Source organism: Zeugodacus cucurbitae, chromosome 2, assembly GCF_028554725.1.
Source record: "Zeugodacus cucurbitae isolate PBARC_wt_2022May chromosome 2, idZeuCucr1.2, whole genome shotgun sequence".
NCBI lineage: Eukaryota > Metazoa > Arthropoda > Insecta > Diptera > Tephritidae > Zeugodacus > Zeugodacus cucurbitae.
Genome location: NC_071667.1, coordinates 14,884,656 through 14,907,896, shown reverse-complemented (window position 1 = coordinate 14,907,896; position 23,241 = coordinate 14,884,656). Strand labels below are relative to the sequence as shown.

General features: G+C 35.2%; 1 protein-coding gene across 4 annotated transcripts in view; it reads right to left on the bottom strand.

The window, feature by feature from the left end:
* The window catches only part of LOC105218641 (neurofilament heavy polypeptide), a 63,749-nt gene that overhangs the window by 28,391 nt on the left and 12,117 nt on the right, over window positions 1-23,241 (bottom strand). For 2 of the 4 annotated variants that reach the window (XM_054231525.1, XM_054231527.1), the window contains exons 4-6: window positions 4,162-4,270; window positions 3,864-4,009; window positions 202-315 (exon numbers count right to left, since the gene is read on the bottom strand). In XM_054231525.1, the coding sequence (XP_054087500.1) occupies window positions 202-315; window positions 3,864-4,009; window positions 4,162-4,270 (369 nt within the window). The remainder of the gene's footprint in view (window positions 1-201; window positions 316-3,863; window positions 4,010-4,161; window positions 4,271-23,241) is intronic. The other 2 variants (XM_054231531.1, XM_054231535.1) reach the window with 1 other exon arrangement.

Below are 23,241 nucleotides of genomic sequence, written 5' to 3'. Positions count from 1 at the left end.
CATTTCAGCTAAGTATTAACTCAACTCACGAGACACACACATAAATATTTGCTCTGTACAAGATCACAATACACAGTTCGTACTATATAATATATGTAAATAGCTATATTTGAACATAAATATAAATGACATACTTTTAGCATATACATATGTGTCTAAAACTAAATTCAATTTTAATTGGTCATGCTCCTAAAAACATACCTGTTTTTTAGCCGGTCCATCAACCTCCTCCGGTATGGCATACGCACGTCCGTTGGGCACAGCTGGTGGTCCCTCAGATTTGCTGCGACGTGATGGCGTACCACGCTCCTCAGACTTCGAAATAAAATTGAGAGAAACAAGTTAATTAAAAGTCGGATATTTTAAATTAAAAATTAACTTAAATTAGTTAGGAATTCTAATCTATTCTGCATCTGTGTAAGATGGAACTATTAAAATATTTTACCAAAATTTTCAATTTTTAGCTTTTAACTTTGATAGTTATCTCTGTAGTGTCTGCTGATGTTTACAGAGGCAGAAAGTGATCTACTCTAAGCTGAAAAGACGGGACTGAGATGTAATTATGTTAACTTGGTGTTTCGAGAAGTTAGGTTAGTTAGGTTAGGTTAATAGGACGATATAGCCGAATCATCCACAAACGCAGGTCTTAAAATTAATCTCAAACAAGTAAGGAAAGGCTAAGTTCGGGTGCAACCGAACATTTTATACTCTCGTTACTTATTTAGAGATTTACCTATATTTTCAGTGAAAAATTACCCTTAGGCACTAAGTTCTTAATGTTTGATATCAGGGGCTTTGAAACGTCATAGCCCGATTTTGACAATTTTTCCACAAGTGATGTCACAGCTCAAATACAGTATTTTTATCACTATCTTTTTATTTTGCTATCTTAATTGGTTCCTTATGTATATCTTATAAAGTGAAGGAATCAGATGAAATTCAAAATTGCGTTATATGGGAAGTAGGCGTAGTTGTGAACCGATTTCGCCCATATTCTACCAGTGTCATCAGGGTGTCAAGAACGTGTTATATACCGAATTTCATTGAAATCGGTAGAGTAGTTCTTGAGATATTGTTTTTGACCCATAAGTGGGCGACGCCATGCCCATTTTCCATTTTGTAAAAAAAATTTCAGTGCAGCTTCCTTCTGCCATTTCGTATGTAAAATTTGGTGTTTCTGACGTTTCTCGTTAGTGAGTTAACGCACTTTTAGTCATTTTCAACCTAACCTTTGTATGGGAGGTGGGCCTGGTTATTATCCGACTTCTTTCATTCTTGAACTGTATAAGGAAACTGCTAAAATAAACGACTGCAGAAAGTTTGGTTTATATAGCTTTATTTGTTTGCAAGATATATACCAAAAACCTATTTGGGGCGGGGTAACACCCACTTTTCCAAAAAAAATTACATTCAAATGTGCCCCTCTCTAATGCGATCCTATGTTCCAAATTTTATTTTCATAACTTTATTTATGGCTTAGTTATAGCTCTTTTTGTGTTTTTGGTTATCGCCATTTTGTGGGCATGGCAGTGGTTCGATTCCGCCCATTTTCGAACTTAACCTTCTTATGTTTCAAGATATCTCAATTTTTACCCAAGTTACAGCTTGCACGGACGGACAGACGGACGGACAGACAGACATCCGGATCTGAACTTTACTCGTCACCCTGATCACTTTTTTATATATAACCCTATATCTAACTCGTTTAGTTTTAGGAATTACAAACAACCGTTATGTGAACAAAACTATAATACTCTCTTTAGCAACATTTGTTGCGAGAGTATAAAAATTATGCGTTTGAACACCAACAATAAGAGTCCACTGCATATACTTGGAGAATACGTAGAAGATGTTGAATCATTCGTATATCTTGGCTGCACGATAACCGCTTCTGGAGGTTCCTCTGAGGAAATAAATAATCGCAGCATAGGAAAAGCAAAACAAGAATTTGGAATGCTCAAAAATATTTGGAAGTCTCAACAGTTATCCATTCGAACAAAAGTGCGGTTGTTTGACTCCAACATAAAATCTGTTTTGTTGTATGGCTGTGAGACTTGGAATGCCATCACCAGGGATTCACAACGACTACAAACCTTGGTCAATCGTTGCCTTCGAAGAATACTATGCATTTACTGGCCGGATATAATTTCCAATGAAACGCTATGGAGACGCACGCAACAAACCCCACGGCGTTTCGAAATTCTCAAACGTAAGTGGTCGTGGATCGGGCACACTTTGCGCAAACCTGTAAACGATATAGCAAGAAATGCTATTGATTGGGTCCTGACTTAACAGAGGCGAGTTGGCAGACCTGCTCATACGTGGAGAAGACAGTTGGAGGCTGACTTCAGACCTACAGGAAAAAGTTGGGGCGAAATAAAGCGTATGGCATTTGACAGAAATGGTTGGAACTGTTTTACTGTGGCCCTATGCTCCTTGCAGGAGTAACAGGAACTATATATATACATATATGGCATATGCAGGCAGATTTCACTAAGACAGTTCATGGGAGAAGTCATTTAAAGGGATTTATTAAAAGCATTAAGAATGAAGATAATGGGTTTCTCCTATTTTAAACCCTATAAACACAAAAACACGACAAAAATTATAGCTTGTGAGGTTATTTAACTCCAATTTGAATGCTGATGTTTACAAATATAGACTAAATATATATACATAATGATAGTATGTCCGTAAAAAAATTTATTGACAATTTAATTTTTGACTGTTTCAGAATTTATCAATCCATTTATCAATTATTTAATTTTACATGATGTAGATTTGTTATTTCAATTTCTGACCACCATTTATTTAATTAGTTTTAATTAGAAGGAAAGCCAAACCATTTCATATGTATACATATACTCGTATGTATAAATATACATATGTTCATTTTAACTAACCCATTCAAAATATTATACATATATGGAGATTAATTAGCGTGAAAGCGTGCTTAGAATATCAACAAACCATGAAATTGAAATAAAATTTTAATTCTGAGCGTCAAAAGTGAATGCTGCTACCACACAAAAATAAAAGAGAAAACCAACGTACATACATGCATTTGCAATGCTTTTGGAAAAAGGCACTCACACATATGCATTTCATTTCATGTGGTTTGCATGTGATTTCAGATAAATTTAAATTAACACTTCCATAACTAAATAAACTTTAATCCACCGAACCGCAGAAAGAGCGAGTTTTTTGTATTATTTGCTCAAAGGCATTTAAATATATTTTACTATTCGCCCACTCGCTCATATATTCATTTGCTAGTAGCTGTAAATGCTTGAAAACAGTTTACTGTTTAGTTAAAAAAATACTAGTTCGTGCGACAAACGTCCTTGTCCGCGCGCATCTCGTCGTGTCGCTCGATCTAAGCAAGGACACGCCGCTCTAATGTTGGCTAAGTACTATTGTAAACTTGACATGACGTACACAAACCAACAAATAATTGCTCTAATGCATGGCATTGTCTGGGATAGAGACGAGAATTACTGCTAAATATTAAAAAAAAAATGGGCATTCCATGAAGGCCGTCATTAAATGGCTTACAATTGCACAATATATGTTTGAGTACATGGAAATACATACATAAATATGTATGTATGTAAATTATACATGTATGTATGTAAATATATGTTTTAAAGATTTTTAAAATGTTACATTTTTCTGGTAGAAATTGGGGTTATGTTTATATATCTCAATAAACAACTCATAGAATAATGTTAACAAATAAATTTACGCTCAGAAAAAAATATGTATCGTATAATTTTTTGGAACTCTGAATAACATGAATTTTTATAAAGTTTTACGGTATATATGAATTATATGTTTAGCTAAATAATGATAGTTGAACTCACCCTGGCTGATCGATTGGCACCAGCATGTCCACCTCTCGCATCTGTATACTCCGAACCGATAATAAATTCGTGCGACTTGTATGCCAATTCTGGACATTTTTTCCGCCTAGGTAATGGTGGCTCATTCGTTGGACCTGTTAATGAGGCTTAAGATAGTATTGAATAGTAATTGAAGTTAAGCGTTCAAGCATACATAAATCATTATACATTTCTACATGCTAATAATATTTTTATTCTAGCAAGCAGCGTATGCACATTATTCATATTGGTATTAATATATGTAAATATTGTAACTCACCGATGAATTGACTTGGATTAGGTGCTGGCGCACGACGCACCACTTCTGGCCGCGAATTGCCTGTGAACTCATGCCAGCGATAAGTGCTCCGATACTCCGAATGGAGCTGCTAAAAAGAATTAAGTAAATGGATATTTAAGTGAAGGATATTAAAGAAAATTATAAATATAGTATTTACGAAACGATTAAAAATTGATTAAATTGTATTATTATACTACAGTAAAAGGTTCGAGAAAAAAAAATATATAATATATATAATATGCGAGCTATACAGAAAGAAAGGCAGATAAATATAGGAAATATCAAGGCTCTGAATCAGACAATATTTTGTTTTTTTGATAATTATATTAGACTATCTAAATCAGAAGTACCAACATGAATGATGACACATCCAGTATATTGAGATACATCTTATAGCGTTTTTAGACAGGAGCTAATTTATTAATTAACCGGCCTCTGCTCGATTAAAACGCTTATTAAGATCGATTTACCATACAAAATAAAATCTACATTTTATTTTTAATTGAGTTTTAATCGACTTGAAAATCAAATGCAACTCTGCGACAAAGACGTACGATATACGCTATTATAGCGTTTTTAGACAGGAGCTAATTGATCAATTAACTGGCCTCTGCTCGATTAAAACGCTTATTAACATCGATTTACCTTACAAAATAAAATATTCATTTATTTTTAATGGAATTTTAATTGACTTGAAAAACGAATGAAAGTCTGCGACATATACGTACGATATACGCTCTTTGTCTGCGATTGGCAGAATTTTTTGCTAAACAAAAGCTACGCTGCTAAAAATATTAATCAGCTGATGAAACTTACCAACTTCTTATGAAAAGCAAAAACAAAAATTTATAACAGCTGATCGGTTATCGTTAGGTAGCCGGCAGTATAAAAGGCAAAAAAGTGTTTCTCAATAAAAATTGTAATTGATCAATTAATTTGGCTGTCTAAAAACGCTATTATATATGATCAAGTTAATTTGCAATTATTTTAGGAACATTACGAAGTTTTCGTCGAAAAACCAAAATTGAAAAAAAATGTATTCCAAAATCTATTGTAGTATAAAAACTAAATCTTCCATAGTATATGGAGTTTTATACATATATAAACTAACAGTACAAGGCTATGTCTGCTTGAAATAATGGTATACGAGTGGTTGTGTAGTAAACAAGTGGAATGTTAAACAATTTACAACTTGTTTTGCCTTGGCGACTATCCAATTTTTCGCCATTACGATTGTATTTCAAACCACTAACTGTAAAACAACACAAGCAACAACAGTCGATGGTCTGTCATTGCGGTTGACTGAGGTGACATAGAGGACATAGATGACATTGCGGACATCTAGTCTACACACACACGACTATAATATAGGCAATATAAATGTCCATATGCATGAGTATAGAGCTATGCGACTGACAATGCGCCTAGCTACAGTTTGTGTTGATTAATGCTTTTGCAATGCCCAAATGACAGCTTGTCGCCTAAATTGAATTCAAACAAATCAGGAAAGACACACACAAACAAATATGTATGTTCAACAAAAAATGCGAGAGAAATGTGAGCAGTAAACGAACGCCAGAGATGGCAGCTGACCAAAAAACGTGGACCTTACAATTACTCACCACAAATGTTTGTGCTTCAACAAATTACATAAGTCAATGATGGGTTTGTCGTTTCAAGGGATTAAAGGATTAACGAAAAGCACTTAGTGATGCAACATGAATAGTGTAGAAACATTGCTAGCGATGCTAGCAAAGTGATAGAGATGATGCGTTGCCAGAGTTACCCTGCTGTTGATTTATTCTCCCGCCAGGCAGATAATGCAAGCTGAAACAGCTGTTTGCAATTAAAAGCCAAAAGCCACTTAATCACCACCTCACACACACCACACTACAGCAGGCCTTGTCGACAAATGCTGCTGCAATTTTAATTTGAGTTGTGGTGATTCTTAACTCCCTACAGTCGGATTGTCGTAAAGTTGTTAAGTTCAGCAAGAAGTAGAAGAAGATTAAAATAGAAATAGTTAAAATCAAAATGTCAACTTAACTAGCTATGGCGCTTTGCTACGGACACAAGCAACAGCAAGCAGAGCATCGCCCACATACACATATAACGGTACATCATTTATAGCAATCGTGCCACCTCCATGCCTCTGCCAGCACAGCAATCACAAATCAAATGAGCAATGTGTGCCCCAAAGCGCCGGCCAAATGCCAAACAGCTGACTGCATTGCGTCGTATTCAACCATTGGCAGACATCACCAGTGCACCAAACCCACTACAAAAGCGGTGGCTCAAACAATTAGCATAGTTTACGGCTGCCATGGTAGCAAAAGCTACGGCTGGCGGCAACAACAGACCGTAAATGGCCAATTGCAGCAATGGTTGTAAACAATTTCGTATTGATTTTATAAAGTTCAGTGGGTTAAGTGATGCAGCAGTATGTAAATGGCCAAACAGTTATAAATAAAAAGCAGTTAGCAGTTAAATACGAAATATCAACTCGAAATGGCAGTGCAATAGTTAGGTCGAGTTGGTACGATATACTCGTATATCAAATATAATTGTTCTAAATGACGCCCGAAGTGCTGAGTACGAACAGTGTGTGCGCAAAATGAATGTACCGTTATTGAGTTGGTTTTACGTCGTGTGGTCGTGTGAGGACGAAGGCGAAATTCCATCATCACTTTTAGAACCACTGCTTCTACAACTTTATCGATTTTGTTTTTGATAATTCACATACGGACTTATATTAAAATAGAGCTCAGAAACTTGATTGAAGATATAGAGAAAACAAATATCTGGTTCTTCAAATACTAAATTCGAATTAAGTCTCCGCAGACTTTATAAGACAACGCGTCCTAATGACCTTTTCTACTGAAATGACTTTACAAAAGCTTGGTAAGAACCAACCTTTATTTTGGCATTCAATCTGTGTACGTAAATTATGACCAGCTCGAATTGTTCCTTCTGGGTTTATTATATTTGCTCACAGTACCGGTTCAGCGATACATTGTTATATTGTTCATTTGTTTCGTAAGCACAAATACAATGTTATTGCCATACAACATGCGAACAATGCAAAAACAATTACTTTTTTATACTGCACCGAGCAAATAAGTGGTATAGCTGAAAGCACGCACAGTGGTAAAGAAAAATGCATATACACATGATTTTAAAATACCACGTACAACTTTAATGCATTCCTCAATGTACGTGCTTAATTTTTTGGAGAGATATGAGATAACGTAAACCAATTTTAAAGTTGTTGCATGTTTCAGGTTTAGAAGGATATCGATATCTGATCATTTAAAGGCACATGATGTACGAAAATATGCAAATTTTTTTTTAGGATTTGAATAACAACTAAAAACATACGGAACTTTCTATGATATCTAAGATTAAAGTAGATAGTCTCAAAATAAAACGTATGAATAGCAATTTCAAACTCTAAACTTTTCTACCACATATGTCTCATACCTATTGTCAAGTTAATAATAGTGTACCTCATACGGAGTGCTATTAAAAATATTTTTGTGTCGAACTAATTTTTAATATACAGTACGTCTTTTGATTGTCTTCTGAATACTACTTTGATGATCCTGAATACTACGATTATAACTATATTGGACTAAATACAATTCATTCTTTGAACATCGATCAAACCCAATCAGAAGTATGAAACTGTAGATACGATACGATTTTCTGTAAAATAATCTCATATAATTCATGTAAAAATTATGTTTTGTTTTTTCTTTTGAAATATAACGTTGGTCACCTTGGCGTGGCGAAGGGGCTTAGGTAATAGTAGTGGGTGCATCCCAAACACAAACTACTCTTACGAGCTTAGAGGAACACCACATAATTCCCACAATGTTGATTTGGATAAATAAACCCGGTTTTACGCCCATCTCCTATTGTAGAAGTTGGAGAACACTTGTGAAGCTCTATTGAATAACTACGAGAGGATACTTAAAGCAAAAATATTCACAGATATCCAGGTGGCACTCTTGGCGACGACAAGGCTCATGACTGGAAGTATAGTCCATAACTGCAAGAAAGCATTGAGCTCACCGGAAGACAAACTCCACCTTGACTTGGTCTGGGTTCCCGGTCACTGCAACATTTTCGGTAACGAAACACGACGGATTGGCAAAGTCAGGAGCTTTTCTACATGAATCCGATAGGGAGTAATGAAACTATACTCCACTTCCACTGCCCTATCGTAGGTCCGACACAGAATACTTGGAATCCATCAGACACCAAACCTTAAATCGGATATAAGGAGCTTCATCGAAAGCACAAAATGGTTTGAACGAAAAGATGAAACGTGATAACAGTAATAAAAAAGTCTAAGATTCGTGCATCAAAATGACGCAGCTAGTGTTAATTGGACTCGGAATAAAACCAGAGTTGCCTACAAAGCCTAACTACCTACAAAGTAATGGAAGAATTTTTGGAAACTGTAAACTTTGACTTTGGTTGCTATTGGCGCCAGTAATTTGTGGGGTTCCAGATGTACTTATTGTATAAATAATCAAATAAGGAGTCAGGCCCGGAAAGCGAGTTGAATATCATTACAGTGAGACTCTGACTTTATGGTCCTAAATTAATTCATGTCTTATTTTTATGAATACAAACTTAATTCCACTATACATTTTATAATTACAATCTATTAAATATATAGCACATTTAATTTAGACTGAAAGTAGTTTTATGCCGTCATTAGTTATTAATAAATGTACAATGACCACTATGATTAACTACTGATTTACAAGAATATCCTGTGTAAAATGGCACTGAATCCTTTTACACTTAATTAGCACTGGCTGTCACATTTACCAATGAACGAAGCCATTAAGTATGCAACAAAGTTCTTTGTAGCGCAACAGCCGGTACTACAACGAGACCTTTACACCGGCGCGTTTCACCATATAAACTGTGTGCAATAGAAAAATCGTGGATAATTGAAAAATCGACGTGAATGGCGGTTACGCACGCAACGCACGCTCGCCATGGCCAATCGAAGCAGACTTACTGACTGCGTGCAACATTAAACAACGACGTCATTAACTGACTAACTGAAATTACATTATGATTAAGGCGACGCATCGTTTGGGGATTCAATTTGACGCAGAGGCGTGTGTTACCAAGGCGCGATATGGGCGGGCTCGTGCGCAAATTTACGGCGTCAAGTTCAATGCAAAATTTTGAACCATTTCTTATGTTGCGCCCTCATAGCTTCGCATACAAGCTTAGGGGTCATTTGGGGGTTGCAATCAAATAAAACGTTTTCATTTCGATTTCATACACTCCGGTAAACACTCAATAAAAAATATACTGCTGAATAATATCGTGCAAACACATTGACTACTATCAATTATTCAGCGTATTTTGAATTTATTGCAAACATCGCATGGAACTCTCCTTCTGCAGCATAATTTGCAAATTATTTGTGTCATGATTTGTTGTTGTTGTTGCTTTTGTTACCACACAATTAATCACAATCGCACATATAAATCATACTCAAGTCAAGGCGACACGCTCAACATCTGTGGAAGACTGCTGACTCAAATATCAGCGCCACCTTTTTTCCTACACACACACACACATATCCTCACCACTGTTGGACGTCCACAGTTATAGTAGTTACGCGCAGAAGGTCTTTGTCCATAGCATGCTCACATGCTCTTCTCCATTTCATTGAATTTATTGAGCACAACATTTATGGTTTATGGCTTATGAGTATAAATGCCATGGAAATACATGATTCCCACATTATTTATAGCAAAGTGAATTGTTTATGATGTGTGTCACAAACATCCTTGTATAATATGAATACTTGTTGTGAATGTATGTGTGTATCTATGTATGAAAGTAAAGCGTATCACTTAATTGATCATGGCAAGCAACGACTGCAGAGTAATGGCTTTATATGTTAGAAATCATCAGAAATAGTGTTAATTTAAAGGATAGAATTTACAAATCGGATTCACTCCAAACCTGGGGTGGAGTTTTCAATTTGATTCAAGATTTAAGAATTATTTTGATATTGGTTCGATATTGACTTTATCATAACAAAACGAGTAATGTAATCATTATTCTTTCTAGTTAAAACAACGTGACTCCTCTTCGTAAATAAAACCTCAGGACAACATATGGGAACAAAAAATATTTCCGATAGGTACAATATATTTGTAAACATTATATTAGGTTGTTTTGTCTTTTGAATTTCGCGGCTATGTATAAAGCGCTACAGAGCTCGTATCTGGCAATACTATAAATCTTTAAAAGGTCTTGCCATAACCCACAAAACGACGGCTATGCATGATTAGTTTGGATATTGCGTTCAACAGTTATAGACGTGCAAACATGGAATTCAGTAACACCGAAATTCGCGCTATTTTAAAGTTTTCTTTCGTTAAAGACAAATCCGCTAGAGAAACATTCCGTGAGGTTAATGGTGTTTTGGGAGATGGTACTCTATCACTTCGAACTGCGGAGGAATGGTTTCGACGATTCTGAGCGTGTGAAAACGACACCATGGATAAGCCAGCCGGGGGAATACCTGTGACGATGCAAACTGATCAAATCATGGAAAACATCGAGTTAGACCGGTATGTGGCATCTCGTGACATCGCCCATGAGATGGGAGTTAGTCACCAAACCATTTTAAACCATCTGCAGAAAGCTGGATACACAAAAAAACATGATGTTTGGATGCCGCATGCTTTGACGCAAAAAAACATTCTGGACTAATCAACGCCTGCGATATGCTGCTGAAACGGAACGAACTCGACACATTTTTAAAGCGGATGGTGCCTGGCGACGAAAAATGGATCATATACGACAGCATCAAGCGAAAACGGTCGTGGTCGAAGGTTGGAGAATCGTCCCAAATAGTGGCCAAGCCGGATTGATTGGAAGGGAATCATCCATTATGAGCTGCTCCCATATGGCCAGTCGCTTAATTCTATTGCGAACAACTGGACCGCTTGAAGCAGGCGATCGACCAGAAGCATCCAGAATTGGCCAACAGGAAGAGTGAGTTGTTCCATCATTTGAACTAAATCCGATCACTGTAACACTTTTTATAAAATATTGAATAAAGAGCTAAAAACGGAAGGGAAGATCTTGCTAAACACCAAGTTCATTTTAATACTATTGGTCAACAACTTTGCTTCCGCCATTTTCCAATAGATGTCTCTAGGGTCAAGCACTGGTGGATTAAATCCTTTTGTATCGATCTTGAACATTTGTGTCAACATTAACCCAACAAAATATTTGTAGAGATCTGTTTGCATCCCAAACCTAAACTGAAAATGTCACTTTTTGAGCCGAATTCTCGACATTTGCGAGAAATTTTGCTTTTCTTTTTTAATTACAAGAAAAGTGCGGCAGACGCTCATCGAATGCTTTCGGATACGTACGGTGAGGCTGCCCCAAGTGAAAGAACATGTCGCGAATGGTTTCAACGTTTTATGAATGGTGATTATGAAGTTGAAGACCGACATGGTGGTGGAAGGGAGAAGATTTTCGAAGATGCTGAATTGGAAGCATTACTCGACTGAAACCATCACAGGAGATCGATACCGAACGCAATTGATGCGTTTGAGCCGAGCACTAAAAGAAAAACGGCCACAGTACAAGGAAAGACACGATAAAGTTATTCTCCAGCATGACAATGCTCGGCCTCACGTCGCAAAGGTGGTCAAAAAATATTTGGAGACGCAGAAATGGGAGATTTTACCCCACCCGCCGTATTCTCCAGACGTTGCTCCATTTGACTACCACTTGTTCTAATCGATGGCACACGGTCTAGCTAACGAGCACTTCAGTTCTTATGAAGAAGTCAAAAATTGGATTAATACTTGGATCGACTCGAAAGATGAGGAGTTCTTTCGTCACGGAATACACATGCTGCCAGAAAGATGGTCAAAAGTAGTAGCTAGCGACGGCCTATTTTGAATAACGTTTTTGTAACCGTTTTTATACTCTCGCAACATCTTGCACAGAGTATAATAGTTTTGTTCACATAACGGTTCTTATGGGGTCATATATATATAAATGATCAGTATGACGAGTAGATTTGAAATCCGGATGTCTGTCCGTCCGTCTGTCCGTCTGTCCGTGCAAGCGATAACTTGAGTAAAAATTAAGATATCTTAATGAAACTTGGAACACATATACCTTGGCACCCTGAGGAGGTTGCATTCGAAAATGGGCAAAATCGGTCCCCCGCCACGCCCACAAAATGGCGGAAACCGAAAACATATACAGTGTCATAACTAAGCCATAAATAAAGATTTGAAAACAAAATTTGGAACATAGGATCCCATTATGGAGGGGCACATTTGGATGTAATTTTTTTTGAAAAGTGGGCGTGACCCCGGCCCTTAATATGTTTTATGTATATATTTTGCAAACCAAAAAAACTATATAAACCAAACTTTCTGCAGTCGTTTCTGTTAGCAATTTACTTTTACAGTCCAAAAAGGAAAGAAATCGGATAATAACCACGCCCACCTCCCATACAAAGGATAGGTTGAAAACTGCTAGAAGTGGGTTAACTCAATAATGAAAAACGTCAGAAACACTAAATTTCACATGAGAAATGGCAGATGGAAGCTGCACTCAGATTTTTTTACAAAATGGAAAATGGGCGTGGCGTCGCCCACTTATGGGTCAAAAACCATATCTCAAGAACTACTCTATCGATTTCAATGAAATCGGTATATAACACTTTCTTGACACCATGATGACACGGGTGGAATATGGGCTAAATCGGTTCACAACCACGTCTACTTCCTATATAACTCAATTTTGAATTTTTCGGATTCGTTCACTTTATAATATATGCAATAAGAACCAATGAAGATATCGGAATAAAACTTTACACAAATACTGTGTTTGAGCTGTGACATCACTTGTGAAAAATTTCTAAAAGTCGAACCATGACTTTTTAATGCACCGGATATCGAATATGAAGCACTCAGTGCCCTATGGTAATTTTTCACCGAAAATATAGGTAAATCTCTCAGATATTTTAATGTAATTTATTCCCTATGAATTTTTTTCTATCACATTTTGTCTATGTACCAAAAGTGGTTAAAATCGGGTAATAACTTCCCCCAGATCCCATATACCTAATTATAGATAATATAAAATTTGGTGGGCGTATAGTATTCGATATATTATATCTTGGTGGTGAAAACGGTTCGGGAATTACCTCAGTCCCCATATATTATTTATGATGATTTTCGTTATTCAATTGAACTTTAATCAGAATATATGGGTCAAATAAATTGCGAGAGTATAAAATGTTCGGTTGCACCCGAACTTAGCCTTTCCCTACTTGTTATACAATAAAGCCTTAAATTTACAAAAAATCGGCGGAAGCAAAGTTGTAGACCTTATAGAAACCTGAAAAACTAACTTGACTGTAAATAAATATTCGGCAACTATAATTTTATTCCATAATAATAGTATATTAATATATGCAGGGTGTCTTTTTAGGAGTATATAATTCCATATATGGATATATATATTGCGATTCTGTTCTACTACTTTCTGTATACAACATCCACTATATGTGTACGTTTCTGTGTATATATACATATATTTTTCAGGTACTTTTATGTATTTCGTAATAATAACTATGAGCTGAGTTATGCAAATGAAAGAAGCCACAAATGAAGCATGCAAATACCGCGAAATCCTTACAAAAGAGCGAGCGAACGGAATTCAAAATGTAATATGTAATAATGAAAATGAATCTCCCAACATTTTTATCTCGCATTCATATCTGTTAAGAGCACTTAATAATACACATTTAAGCAATTCTTAAATAAATGAAGCATACAAGTGAAAAATGTGATAAAAAATAATGTTGGCAATTCAATTTAATGAAGACGAATTTATATTTGTGCTATACATACATATGTATATATATTTTCAAGCAAATGCGGCTTTTAAATTTTATGAATTAAATTTTTGTATTGGAAAAAAATTTAAATTATTATTGAGTAAACTTATAAATATACACACTTCAATATACTTAAATTAAATAAATTTACGCAAAATATTCATAATCTCATTTATGAAAACTCTCCACTCACATTAATGCTACTCATTAAACAAGAACACTTCGTGCAACATAGCATCGATATTTCGAAAGGCGTCTGCCTGTCCTGTCGCCATTGGTTTTGTCCTCTAAATATCCTTACAAGTCATTACGCAAGCATCTTATACTCACAGTTCGGCTTTTGTTTCTATTTTTCTTTATTTTTTGCTGTCGTCTTACACCATCTGCTCTGGGTACTCATTGTGGAAAAAGTCACATGAAAGTAAGTGGGAAAAAATCGAAGAAAAGTGTTTTGTCCTTTGTGGCATAAATATAGAGCAGCCCACATTGATGACAAGCACATCATTACGCCGCTGCTGTTTTTAATCAGATTTCGATTCTTTAAGTATATCGCACGCATTGCAGTGGCAATAAATATACTTGCTACTAAAAAAAAACATCTCTCTTCACCTTAGCACGCTCTCTTGTGGCATGTGCCGGCTGGTGTAATGAACCGTAGAAAATTGCAAACATCAGTGTTCTACTTATGCAAAGTTGGTGAATTCCATGCAAATACGAGAGAGTGCTGTGCAAAGTACTGCTACACTCTTGACAGTACTTAGTACAAAATGATATTGTGTAACGGAATTTAAACTAACTTAATTTTTCCATATCTGTACCTGTCCGTATTTTATATTCAATTGTACACTATGTATACAATCTGAAGACCATTGAAATAATTAGTTCCGAATCTGTTTAATCCGAACCTATAGATTAGATCCCGAATTCCGTCAATGTCGAACACTAGCCCGCGTTATAAAATGAATCGGATTGTATACTATGAAGTAATCCGAATGGCATCTTGTAGAAGTCAATACATGAGATCAGAAAGTTTTTGGATCGGCTCACAAGAACACGAAACTTCCAAAGTTAGACATGAGATCAGGAAGTTGTTGGATCGGCTCCCAAGAACATGAAACTTCCAAAGTTAGACTATACTGAGTAAGACTTTCTCAATTGTATGCTTTCAACGAACGGTACCACACTAACTCCTAGATGGAGACGCTTCGTAATGTGTACAATTGAGTTACTCAAATACCTCTCAGCCTTGAAAATTGAGTCACACAAAGCTTCCTAAGGCTTAACCCACACCGATTAGTCAAGACGTCTATTCTTGTCTGATTCGACAACAGCCCATAACTTCATATGTGACAACCCACATTGAAAAAGAGTAAAATACGATTTTGTGTCTTATTAGTCAAAGACATTTTTGACTAATCCGGTAAGGGTTGAGCCCAAGGATTTTGGGCAAGCCAAAATACTTGTGAATAACTTAACACTCACAAAAACAAGCAATCATTGATATTTATTTTTTTACAAAAAATAACAAATTTCACAACAAAAGAGCAAACTGGAGGTAAATTACTTCGCTAGAGTATAAAATTATTAATTGTTTGCACGCCTAATAGTTTTAGGCCAAGCCTCGCTAATTAAATGCGGCATATCACCTAACAAATTGGGCACACAACCAACACAATTAACGGCTCACTCTTTGGTTAATACTACTGGAGTGGAAAAAATTAAATAACACCCACAATAAAAATGCACAAACGTACTTCGGCAGATGTTGTGGTCTGTGGTATTGTGTTTTCATATACATGTACCCTGTCTTTATGAGGAATAGAAAGAAACCATAGAAGCCGCCAAAGTACCAGCCAGTAGCAGCGAAAGGCGCTACCAGAGACCGATTGCGGTGTTGAGCTAACGGAAAATGATATCAAATTGCATGTATGCATGTATATGTTAGTGTAGATTTCCACGAATGTGTCGTTCGTGTTAATTCCAGCATTATTTTGTACACAGTACTCGTGTATGTACTATATATACATATATAGATGCTGATATGGAATTGCAAATGCTCATACGCACTGGGGGCCCGCCTGCATGTGGTATTCGCTTGTTATTGGGTATGCCGCGTTCATGTTGTGTTAACGCAAAGCGCATTAATTTGTTCTCGTGTTTATTTATGCTTCGAAAATATGCAACGAACACATTTTTGAACAAATAAAGGGGCGACATGGACTTTGAGAAGATGTTCTAATTTTTTTTAACTCTACTCGTTACTTGTTATTCGTTCATATCAGGAAGTCGCTTAGGTAAATGAATTTAATTTTAATTTTGAACCTACTATGCATAGCAAATGGTGGCGAAACAATACTCCTATGCTAGCATATATGCATATACATAAACGTTGTAGTGTAACGTCCGCAACAGAAACTCTAATTGAAGTTAATGCCTGACAGCAATCGAGTTCAACAACTGCAATCATCACATTTTCAACACAAATGGTTAGTAGGAGGCGTTTAAATGTAATTAAATGCTTCAGGCGTTATTTTGTATGATTTTCCTTATGAAAAACAGTTCAATGGCTTGCATGCAAACAACCATCAGTAAGTGGGTCTCTTTGAAGTATGATTATCTAGAATATGGCTCAAAATATTGGTCGAGTATAATATCAATTTTATGCCAGCAGCTCTCAGATTTGCTTAATCTATATATGCAGATGATTTTGGCATGAAAAGTATTAGAAATATACCAGAAGATCTGAATTTTTACTGTTTTTTTTTTAACTATCATTGAAAATATAAAGTATATGTCACAATAGACACCAAACTTCTCTCTATGGTACTTTTTGTTGCTTTTGAAACTCGAATAACTGCTTTGTAGTCACACCGTTAGTCAGCCTTTCTGAATAAACTGAAATTCATCTGAACCGATCTCAATAATATAAAATATAAGCTAATTTTAGCCTATGTTACTCGGGGTAACTACTATTATGCTTAATCAATATTTCTTAACCGAGTGGACAGAATTAGTATTTTAATTGTATCATGGATTTGTCAAGTCACACATTTTTGACGATTATGCTCAGATAAGTTATCTACCCTATCTACTTTAAAATTTTTGTATAAAAACCCTTTAAAAAGTACCCACAAAATTCTGTACTAAACCATATACAACAAGTAAGGAAAAGCTAAGTTCAGGTGCAACCGAACATTTTATACTCTCGCAAATTATTGATATAGTTTTATTAAGACCCATTTATTCGGCATAAAGTCCAATAGAATAACGAAAATCATATGGGAAGTAAGCGTGGTTGTGAACCGATTTCGCCCATTTTCCACACGTGTTATCAGGGTTTCAAGAAAATATTATGTACCGAATTTCATTGAAATCGGTCGAGTAGTTTCTGAGATATGGTTTTTGACCTATAAGTGGATGACGCCACGCCCATTTTCCATTTGGCGTGGTTATTATCCGATTTCAACTATTTTAATGGTGTGTGATGGGGTACGTTAAACAAACGGCTGCAGAAAATTTGGTTCATATAGCTTTATTGGTTTGTGAGATATGTACAAAAAACTTATTTGAGGGCGAGGCCACGCTCACTTCAACAAAAAAAAAAATACATCCAAATATGTCAATCCCCTCAGGGTGCCAAGGAATATGTGTACCAAATTTCATTAAGATATCTCAATTTTTACTCAACTTATCGCTTGCACGGACAGACGGATGGACAGGCATCCGGATTTCAACTCTACTCGACATCCTGATCATTTATATATATATAACCCTATATCTAATTATTTTATTTCTGGGTGACACAAACAACCGTTATGTGAACAAAACTATAATACTCTCTTTAGCAACTTTGTTGCGAGAGTATAATAAACTATTGGAATGTCTCCCAAAGCTTACTTGTGATACATACACGCATATACATATAGAAAAGTGCAGCAGAAGAGCATTGCACCGCAAAGTTCATTGCCTATGCGTGGTGGAAACAGGAGTAAAAATAATAAAACCAAAAACGTAGAAAAAAGAAGAAAACAACCAGCCAACTGTTTGGCTAAAGGATAAAGTTAAATATGAGAGGAAAATCTGCAGTATAACCGCATTCAACAATCAGCATGTATGGGTATAACTACATATATGTCTTCGCATAGTAAGCCTCTGCAATTTTCGGCACCGGAGCGTACATCACTTAAGCACCCTTAAGCGTTGGTTACATGCCTATGTATTTTTGGTAAGTAGTGGGTGCATGATATCAGCATTGCAAACGTACTTATCTCAATTTTATTCTTTTTTAGCAGTGCAGCATAGCTGACGAATTATAAATAATACAATATATGGTAGCATTTGGCGATGGTTGTTGTTTAATATTATGTTTGCTCAACGCATTAACAGACAACTGGTATTGTTTTCATCGCTTGGAAATATTATATTAAGTCTTTAATTTTGTTTGGTATGTTGGTACCTAGTAAAATTGCCTCTTCACTAGTCTCACCAGTAAATATTTCATTCACATTACCGCGATAATGCAGTATTTCAGTACTCAACTCGTTTCTTCTGATGCGTTTTCTAATACATTCACACTATTGAAACACTACTTCTCGCCCATGAATAATAGATGAAAGCAATAAAACAAACAATAAACAACGGAATATTTTCCACTTTCTTAAGAAACATCTTAACATTCACTTCTGAGAACAATTATGCTAAAATATTCGCGGCACAGGTATCGACCATCACAACCATTTCGCTCGTCAAAGCGCATAAAAGAAAATCACTTTCGCGAAACTTTCGCCAAACAATGCGCAGAAAACCAATAAAAGCAATTACTATAATTGTGGGAACAATAAAGCGGCAGATAATTGCTTGCGGTATCATCAAGTTTAGTGCTCTATAGTTTAGGGCGTTAAAAGAAAATCATTTTTGGCTTAGACGAGTTGGCGAAAACTATAATTATGCGCAGAAATTATTCTTTTTTATTTATATCGCGCAGTTCTTTTAGTTCTTCTAATGGGTTAGTTCATATTTATGAGCGCATCATTTCTCATATTAAGGAAATAATACTATTTACCTCTTCTACAATTTGTACACACTTCCATTTGTACTCAATAAAGGTAATGACCACCGTGTCGTATACGTAACACAAATACGGCTAATAGCGTATTTAGACATCCAAATTTATTTATTAATTAAAATATTTATTGAGAAACCTTTTTTTGCCTTTTACACTGCCGGCTACTCGATAACCGATCAGTTGTTACACATTTCTGTTTTGGATTTTCATAAGAAGTTGGTAAGTTTCATTAGCTCATTAATATTTTTCGCAGCGACATCTACCGTAGCCTTTTTCATAAAAAAAATGTAGCCAATCGCAGACAGAATCATTGTCGCAGAGTTGCATTTGATTTTCAAGTCGATTACAATTCAATTAAAAAGAAATGTAGATTTTATTTTGTATGGTAAATCGATCTTAATAAGCGTTTTAATCGAGCAGAGGTCGGTTAATTGATCAATTAGCTTCTGTCTAAAAACTCTATAACAGTTCTCGCATTGAAAATATTTAATTTTTAAAGATGTATATTAGTTCTAGACAGTAAACTGCTACATGCTCTAAATACTGTGATTAAAATTATTTATTTAAGAGTTTGCTTCAAAAAAACTAATGCAACTCTGAGTTTCTTATATTGCGATATTTTCATACAGGTATTCGCAGCTAATATTTGCTTTATGCCGGTAATAAAAACGGTCCTAAAAATAAGAATTAATAAACACCACATCGGTTACGAAAACAAAGGGTGCCACGGAACACGTGCATATTCTCCTATACAAAAAAATAAAAATCTCTTGCTAATCCTATATACTTTCCGATTACTTAAGAAACATTAACTTTTAACGAGAAAAGTCGTTTTTTTTTTGTTGCATAAACTGCATACTTCGCTTTATGTAAATGAATACCCAGTATCGCACGAACTGTCAGAGAGTTTTTATTAGCCGATTTTAGTTGGAATATTTAAGCCACTCCCACTCTCAAGCATCTAAAAAAAATATTAAAGTTATTGCGTTAAGTGAAATTTTTGTTTTCCCGTTTGTTAGTGGCGAGTGGAGTTTATATCACTTTGATTCGCTTTTATTTGCATTAAATATGATTTAAACAGAATTTATGTGCATCGTTGCACGTTAATAATGTGTCCTCATGAGCTCACATTAGCTGCTCCATGGTGCTCGTTACTACATGAGCGTATACCCGTCAAACATTTATTCTGCACTTTTCATTTTTGATTACTTCTTTTCTGCGCTCATATCCATATACAGCTAATTTGAACACGCCCTGCCGATACTTTTTCGAGCGTAATGTGGTTGCGATGGCAGCACGTCAGAGCATGTCCTTAGCGCAGGTTAAGGATACCACAGCATTTGAAGGCTGTCAAAGCTTATACCGCAAACAAGCAGCCATACTTTGAATTGTGCAATAAATTATATAATCCCTGTAACTAAGCGCAGTTTTCGTTTTTGTTTTCTCTCTTGCGAAAACGTATATGCATACTTGTGTGGTAGTTGCGCTATAACCCCATGTATGCATCGGTATTTTGTGTTTGTTTTCTGGTGGTGGCATTATTTTAGCATTTCGCAAAATTTTAGCGCAAACGTGTGGAAGCACTGCTAACTACTTATTTCTCAAGAAACTTTGCACGCTTTGCTTGCTTTCAATTAAAAGTTTCTGTCGAAGTGATTTTTTCGCCTGAAGGACGGCCTATTAATGTCAGCCAAAGGGAATGCGGTAATTTTCCAGGTGAATTATTTGAAAGCTTTCACTAAGTTTTAGTCAAAATGTTGAAGAAAGGTTAATACAGAAGTAGTTTGCACTTTTGATGTGTACCACATTCTGAAATGCATTGGCTCACCAAGGCATAGCTAATATCCTATTTTACTTTGTTTGGGATTGCAAATACTAAAAGAGTTACGAGGAAATAATATCTTTTTTAAGCATTGAATAGTTTCATTTACTTAATTAACGGTTAATTTATACATTTAAATAATTACAAATATAATAATTCTGTCAATTAATACTCAATTTCCTATAAAGTACAATAAAAGTAATTAAATTATTATTCATTAGTACTTAATTTAGTAAGTTTCATAATTTCTACAAAATTTATTTAAAAACCTCAATTACCTAGTTAAGTAAACAGGTCTACTTATTATATACTTATATACACACCACAGTTGTCAATTAAAACTACTTGAGCCATTTAAGCATTAATAACTACTCAATTTAGTATAACAAAGTTCACAAAATTAATTATAGTTAGAACTTTAATAATTAAGTTTAAAAGCAAATTTATGCTTTCTAATTGTTAATTAAGAAAATTTTTAATTGACTCTTAGTTATTATGCAACGTATTTAATATACATATGTTTAATTGAGCACTAAAAATGAACTTAACTCAATTAACAATTTAATTAATTTAAGTAATTACAGAATTAACTGCCAATTAACAAAATCTGTTAATTACAGTTTCTCTAAATACTATTATACATAATTATCCAATATTCTATCTTTTATATAAAAATATATATTCTATCCGCATATAAAAAATATGAAATTCTATATAAACATACATTTAACGCTAAATCATTCTGTTTCACTCACTCTTTGAGTCGAGGAATAAAATTTCGCTTCATAAATGCATTTCGTTTAATAACTCTTATTAATGCCATTTTAATCGAATAATTTAATAAAATCCTGCCGTCTTCTATGGTACTTTCCAGCGGACCGATGTTGTTTTTCTCCTTTTCGTCATTCATATCAACGATTAAGTACCACCTCAGTGCGCATCGATCTTGCAATCAGGCGCAGTTGGTTGCAAAATTGACGGATTGCAATTCTAACGACTAACCCCTTCAAAAAAAGGAAGAAGAGCCGTGCAGCCACCCTCAATACAATGTATATGTATATATATATTTAACATTGCATTTTATGATTCACCTATCGTCTCTCCCCTCTCAATATTCGCTAGAGCGAGGCATTTGTGCAAATTACTCTTCCATGGTTCGTTGGCAATTTCATTTTCAATTTCCGCTTTTAACTAATGTGATTATAATAATTTCCCTTCCAGATAGCGAATAGTAAATGAAGGTATATATAACGGTAAATCTGTAAGTGTACATATGTAAATATGTGGCGATTAAATGCAACGACAACAGTAATTATTAGTATTTGGTAACACAACAAGAAAGAACAAAATTCGGAATTCAATTTCACGCCTTCAGAAAAATTGTTTAACCTTTTCAATTCCAAATGCTCGGGAGGTCTACCGATCTCTTGGCCCTCAGTAAAGCTTACCTCTCCTTAGTCGTAGGGCGTTGTTACTGGCCATTGCCCCATAGGGATCCACATTGTAAGGTTAAAAATCCTACCGCTACAGCGAGTGCGAGTGCTCTTCTACAGTCCGAACAGTTATTTTTTCAACTTAAAGTCTTAAGATAGTATTAATTTTCTCATTTCTCTATTTCTATATTTGGTAGTATTTATTAAGTTCTCGTACATTTTATGTTTGCTTAGTTATATAATTTAAGGCTATGAACTCGTTAACACAGCACTTACATAATCTCAAGGACGTTCTCCATAATCTTTCGGTGTGACATTTGAAATTAAGCCCAAGTGATTTTCGCTGCCAAAATGCTAACAAGCGCATAAATATATACTCGTACATATGTATATCTCCGCATATAAAATGTATACACACGTATATCTAAATGCACTGATTGCCATGCCTCACACCTCTTTAAGCTGTAAAGCTCTTCAACCCCAGACGATGATGCTCTTTAGCCTGTGATGTTCCAGCATCAAAAACCTGTAAAACTTTTTGCAATCTAATATGAAGACAAGGTAGCAAGGCATCACTTAGCATCAGTGTAAAAGTGTGACTCTCGACTTGTAGAGCAACACGTCAATTTTCATTTGATTTTCAAAGTGGAAATGAAAAATTGAATTTATTTATTTATTATTTATTTTGAATAAAAGCTTAGATATAAAATTTGAAATTTTAATTTTTAAATTGAATTAAATTTAAGGCAAATAAAGTAGCTCCAAGGATAGTCTGTAACTGCTAAAGTATTAATATCATAGCAAAATGTATTTA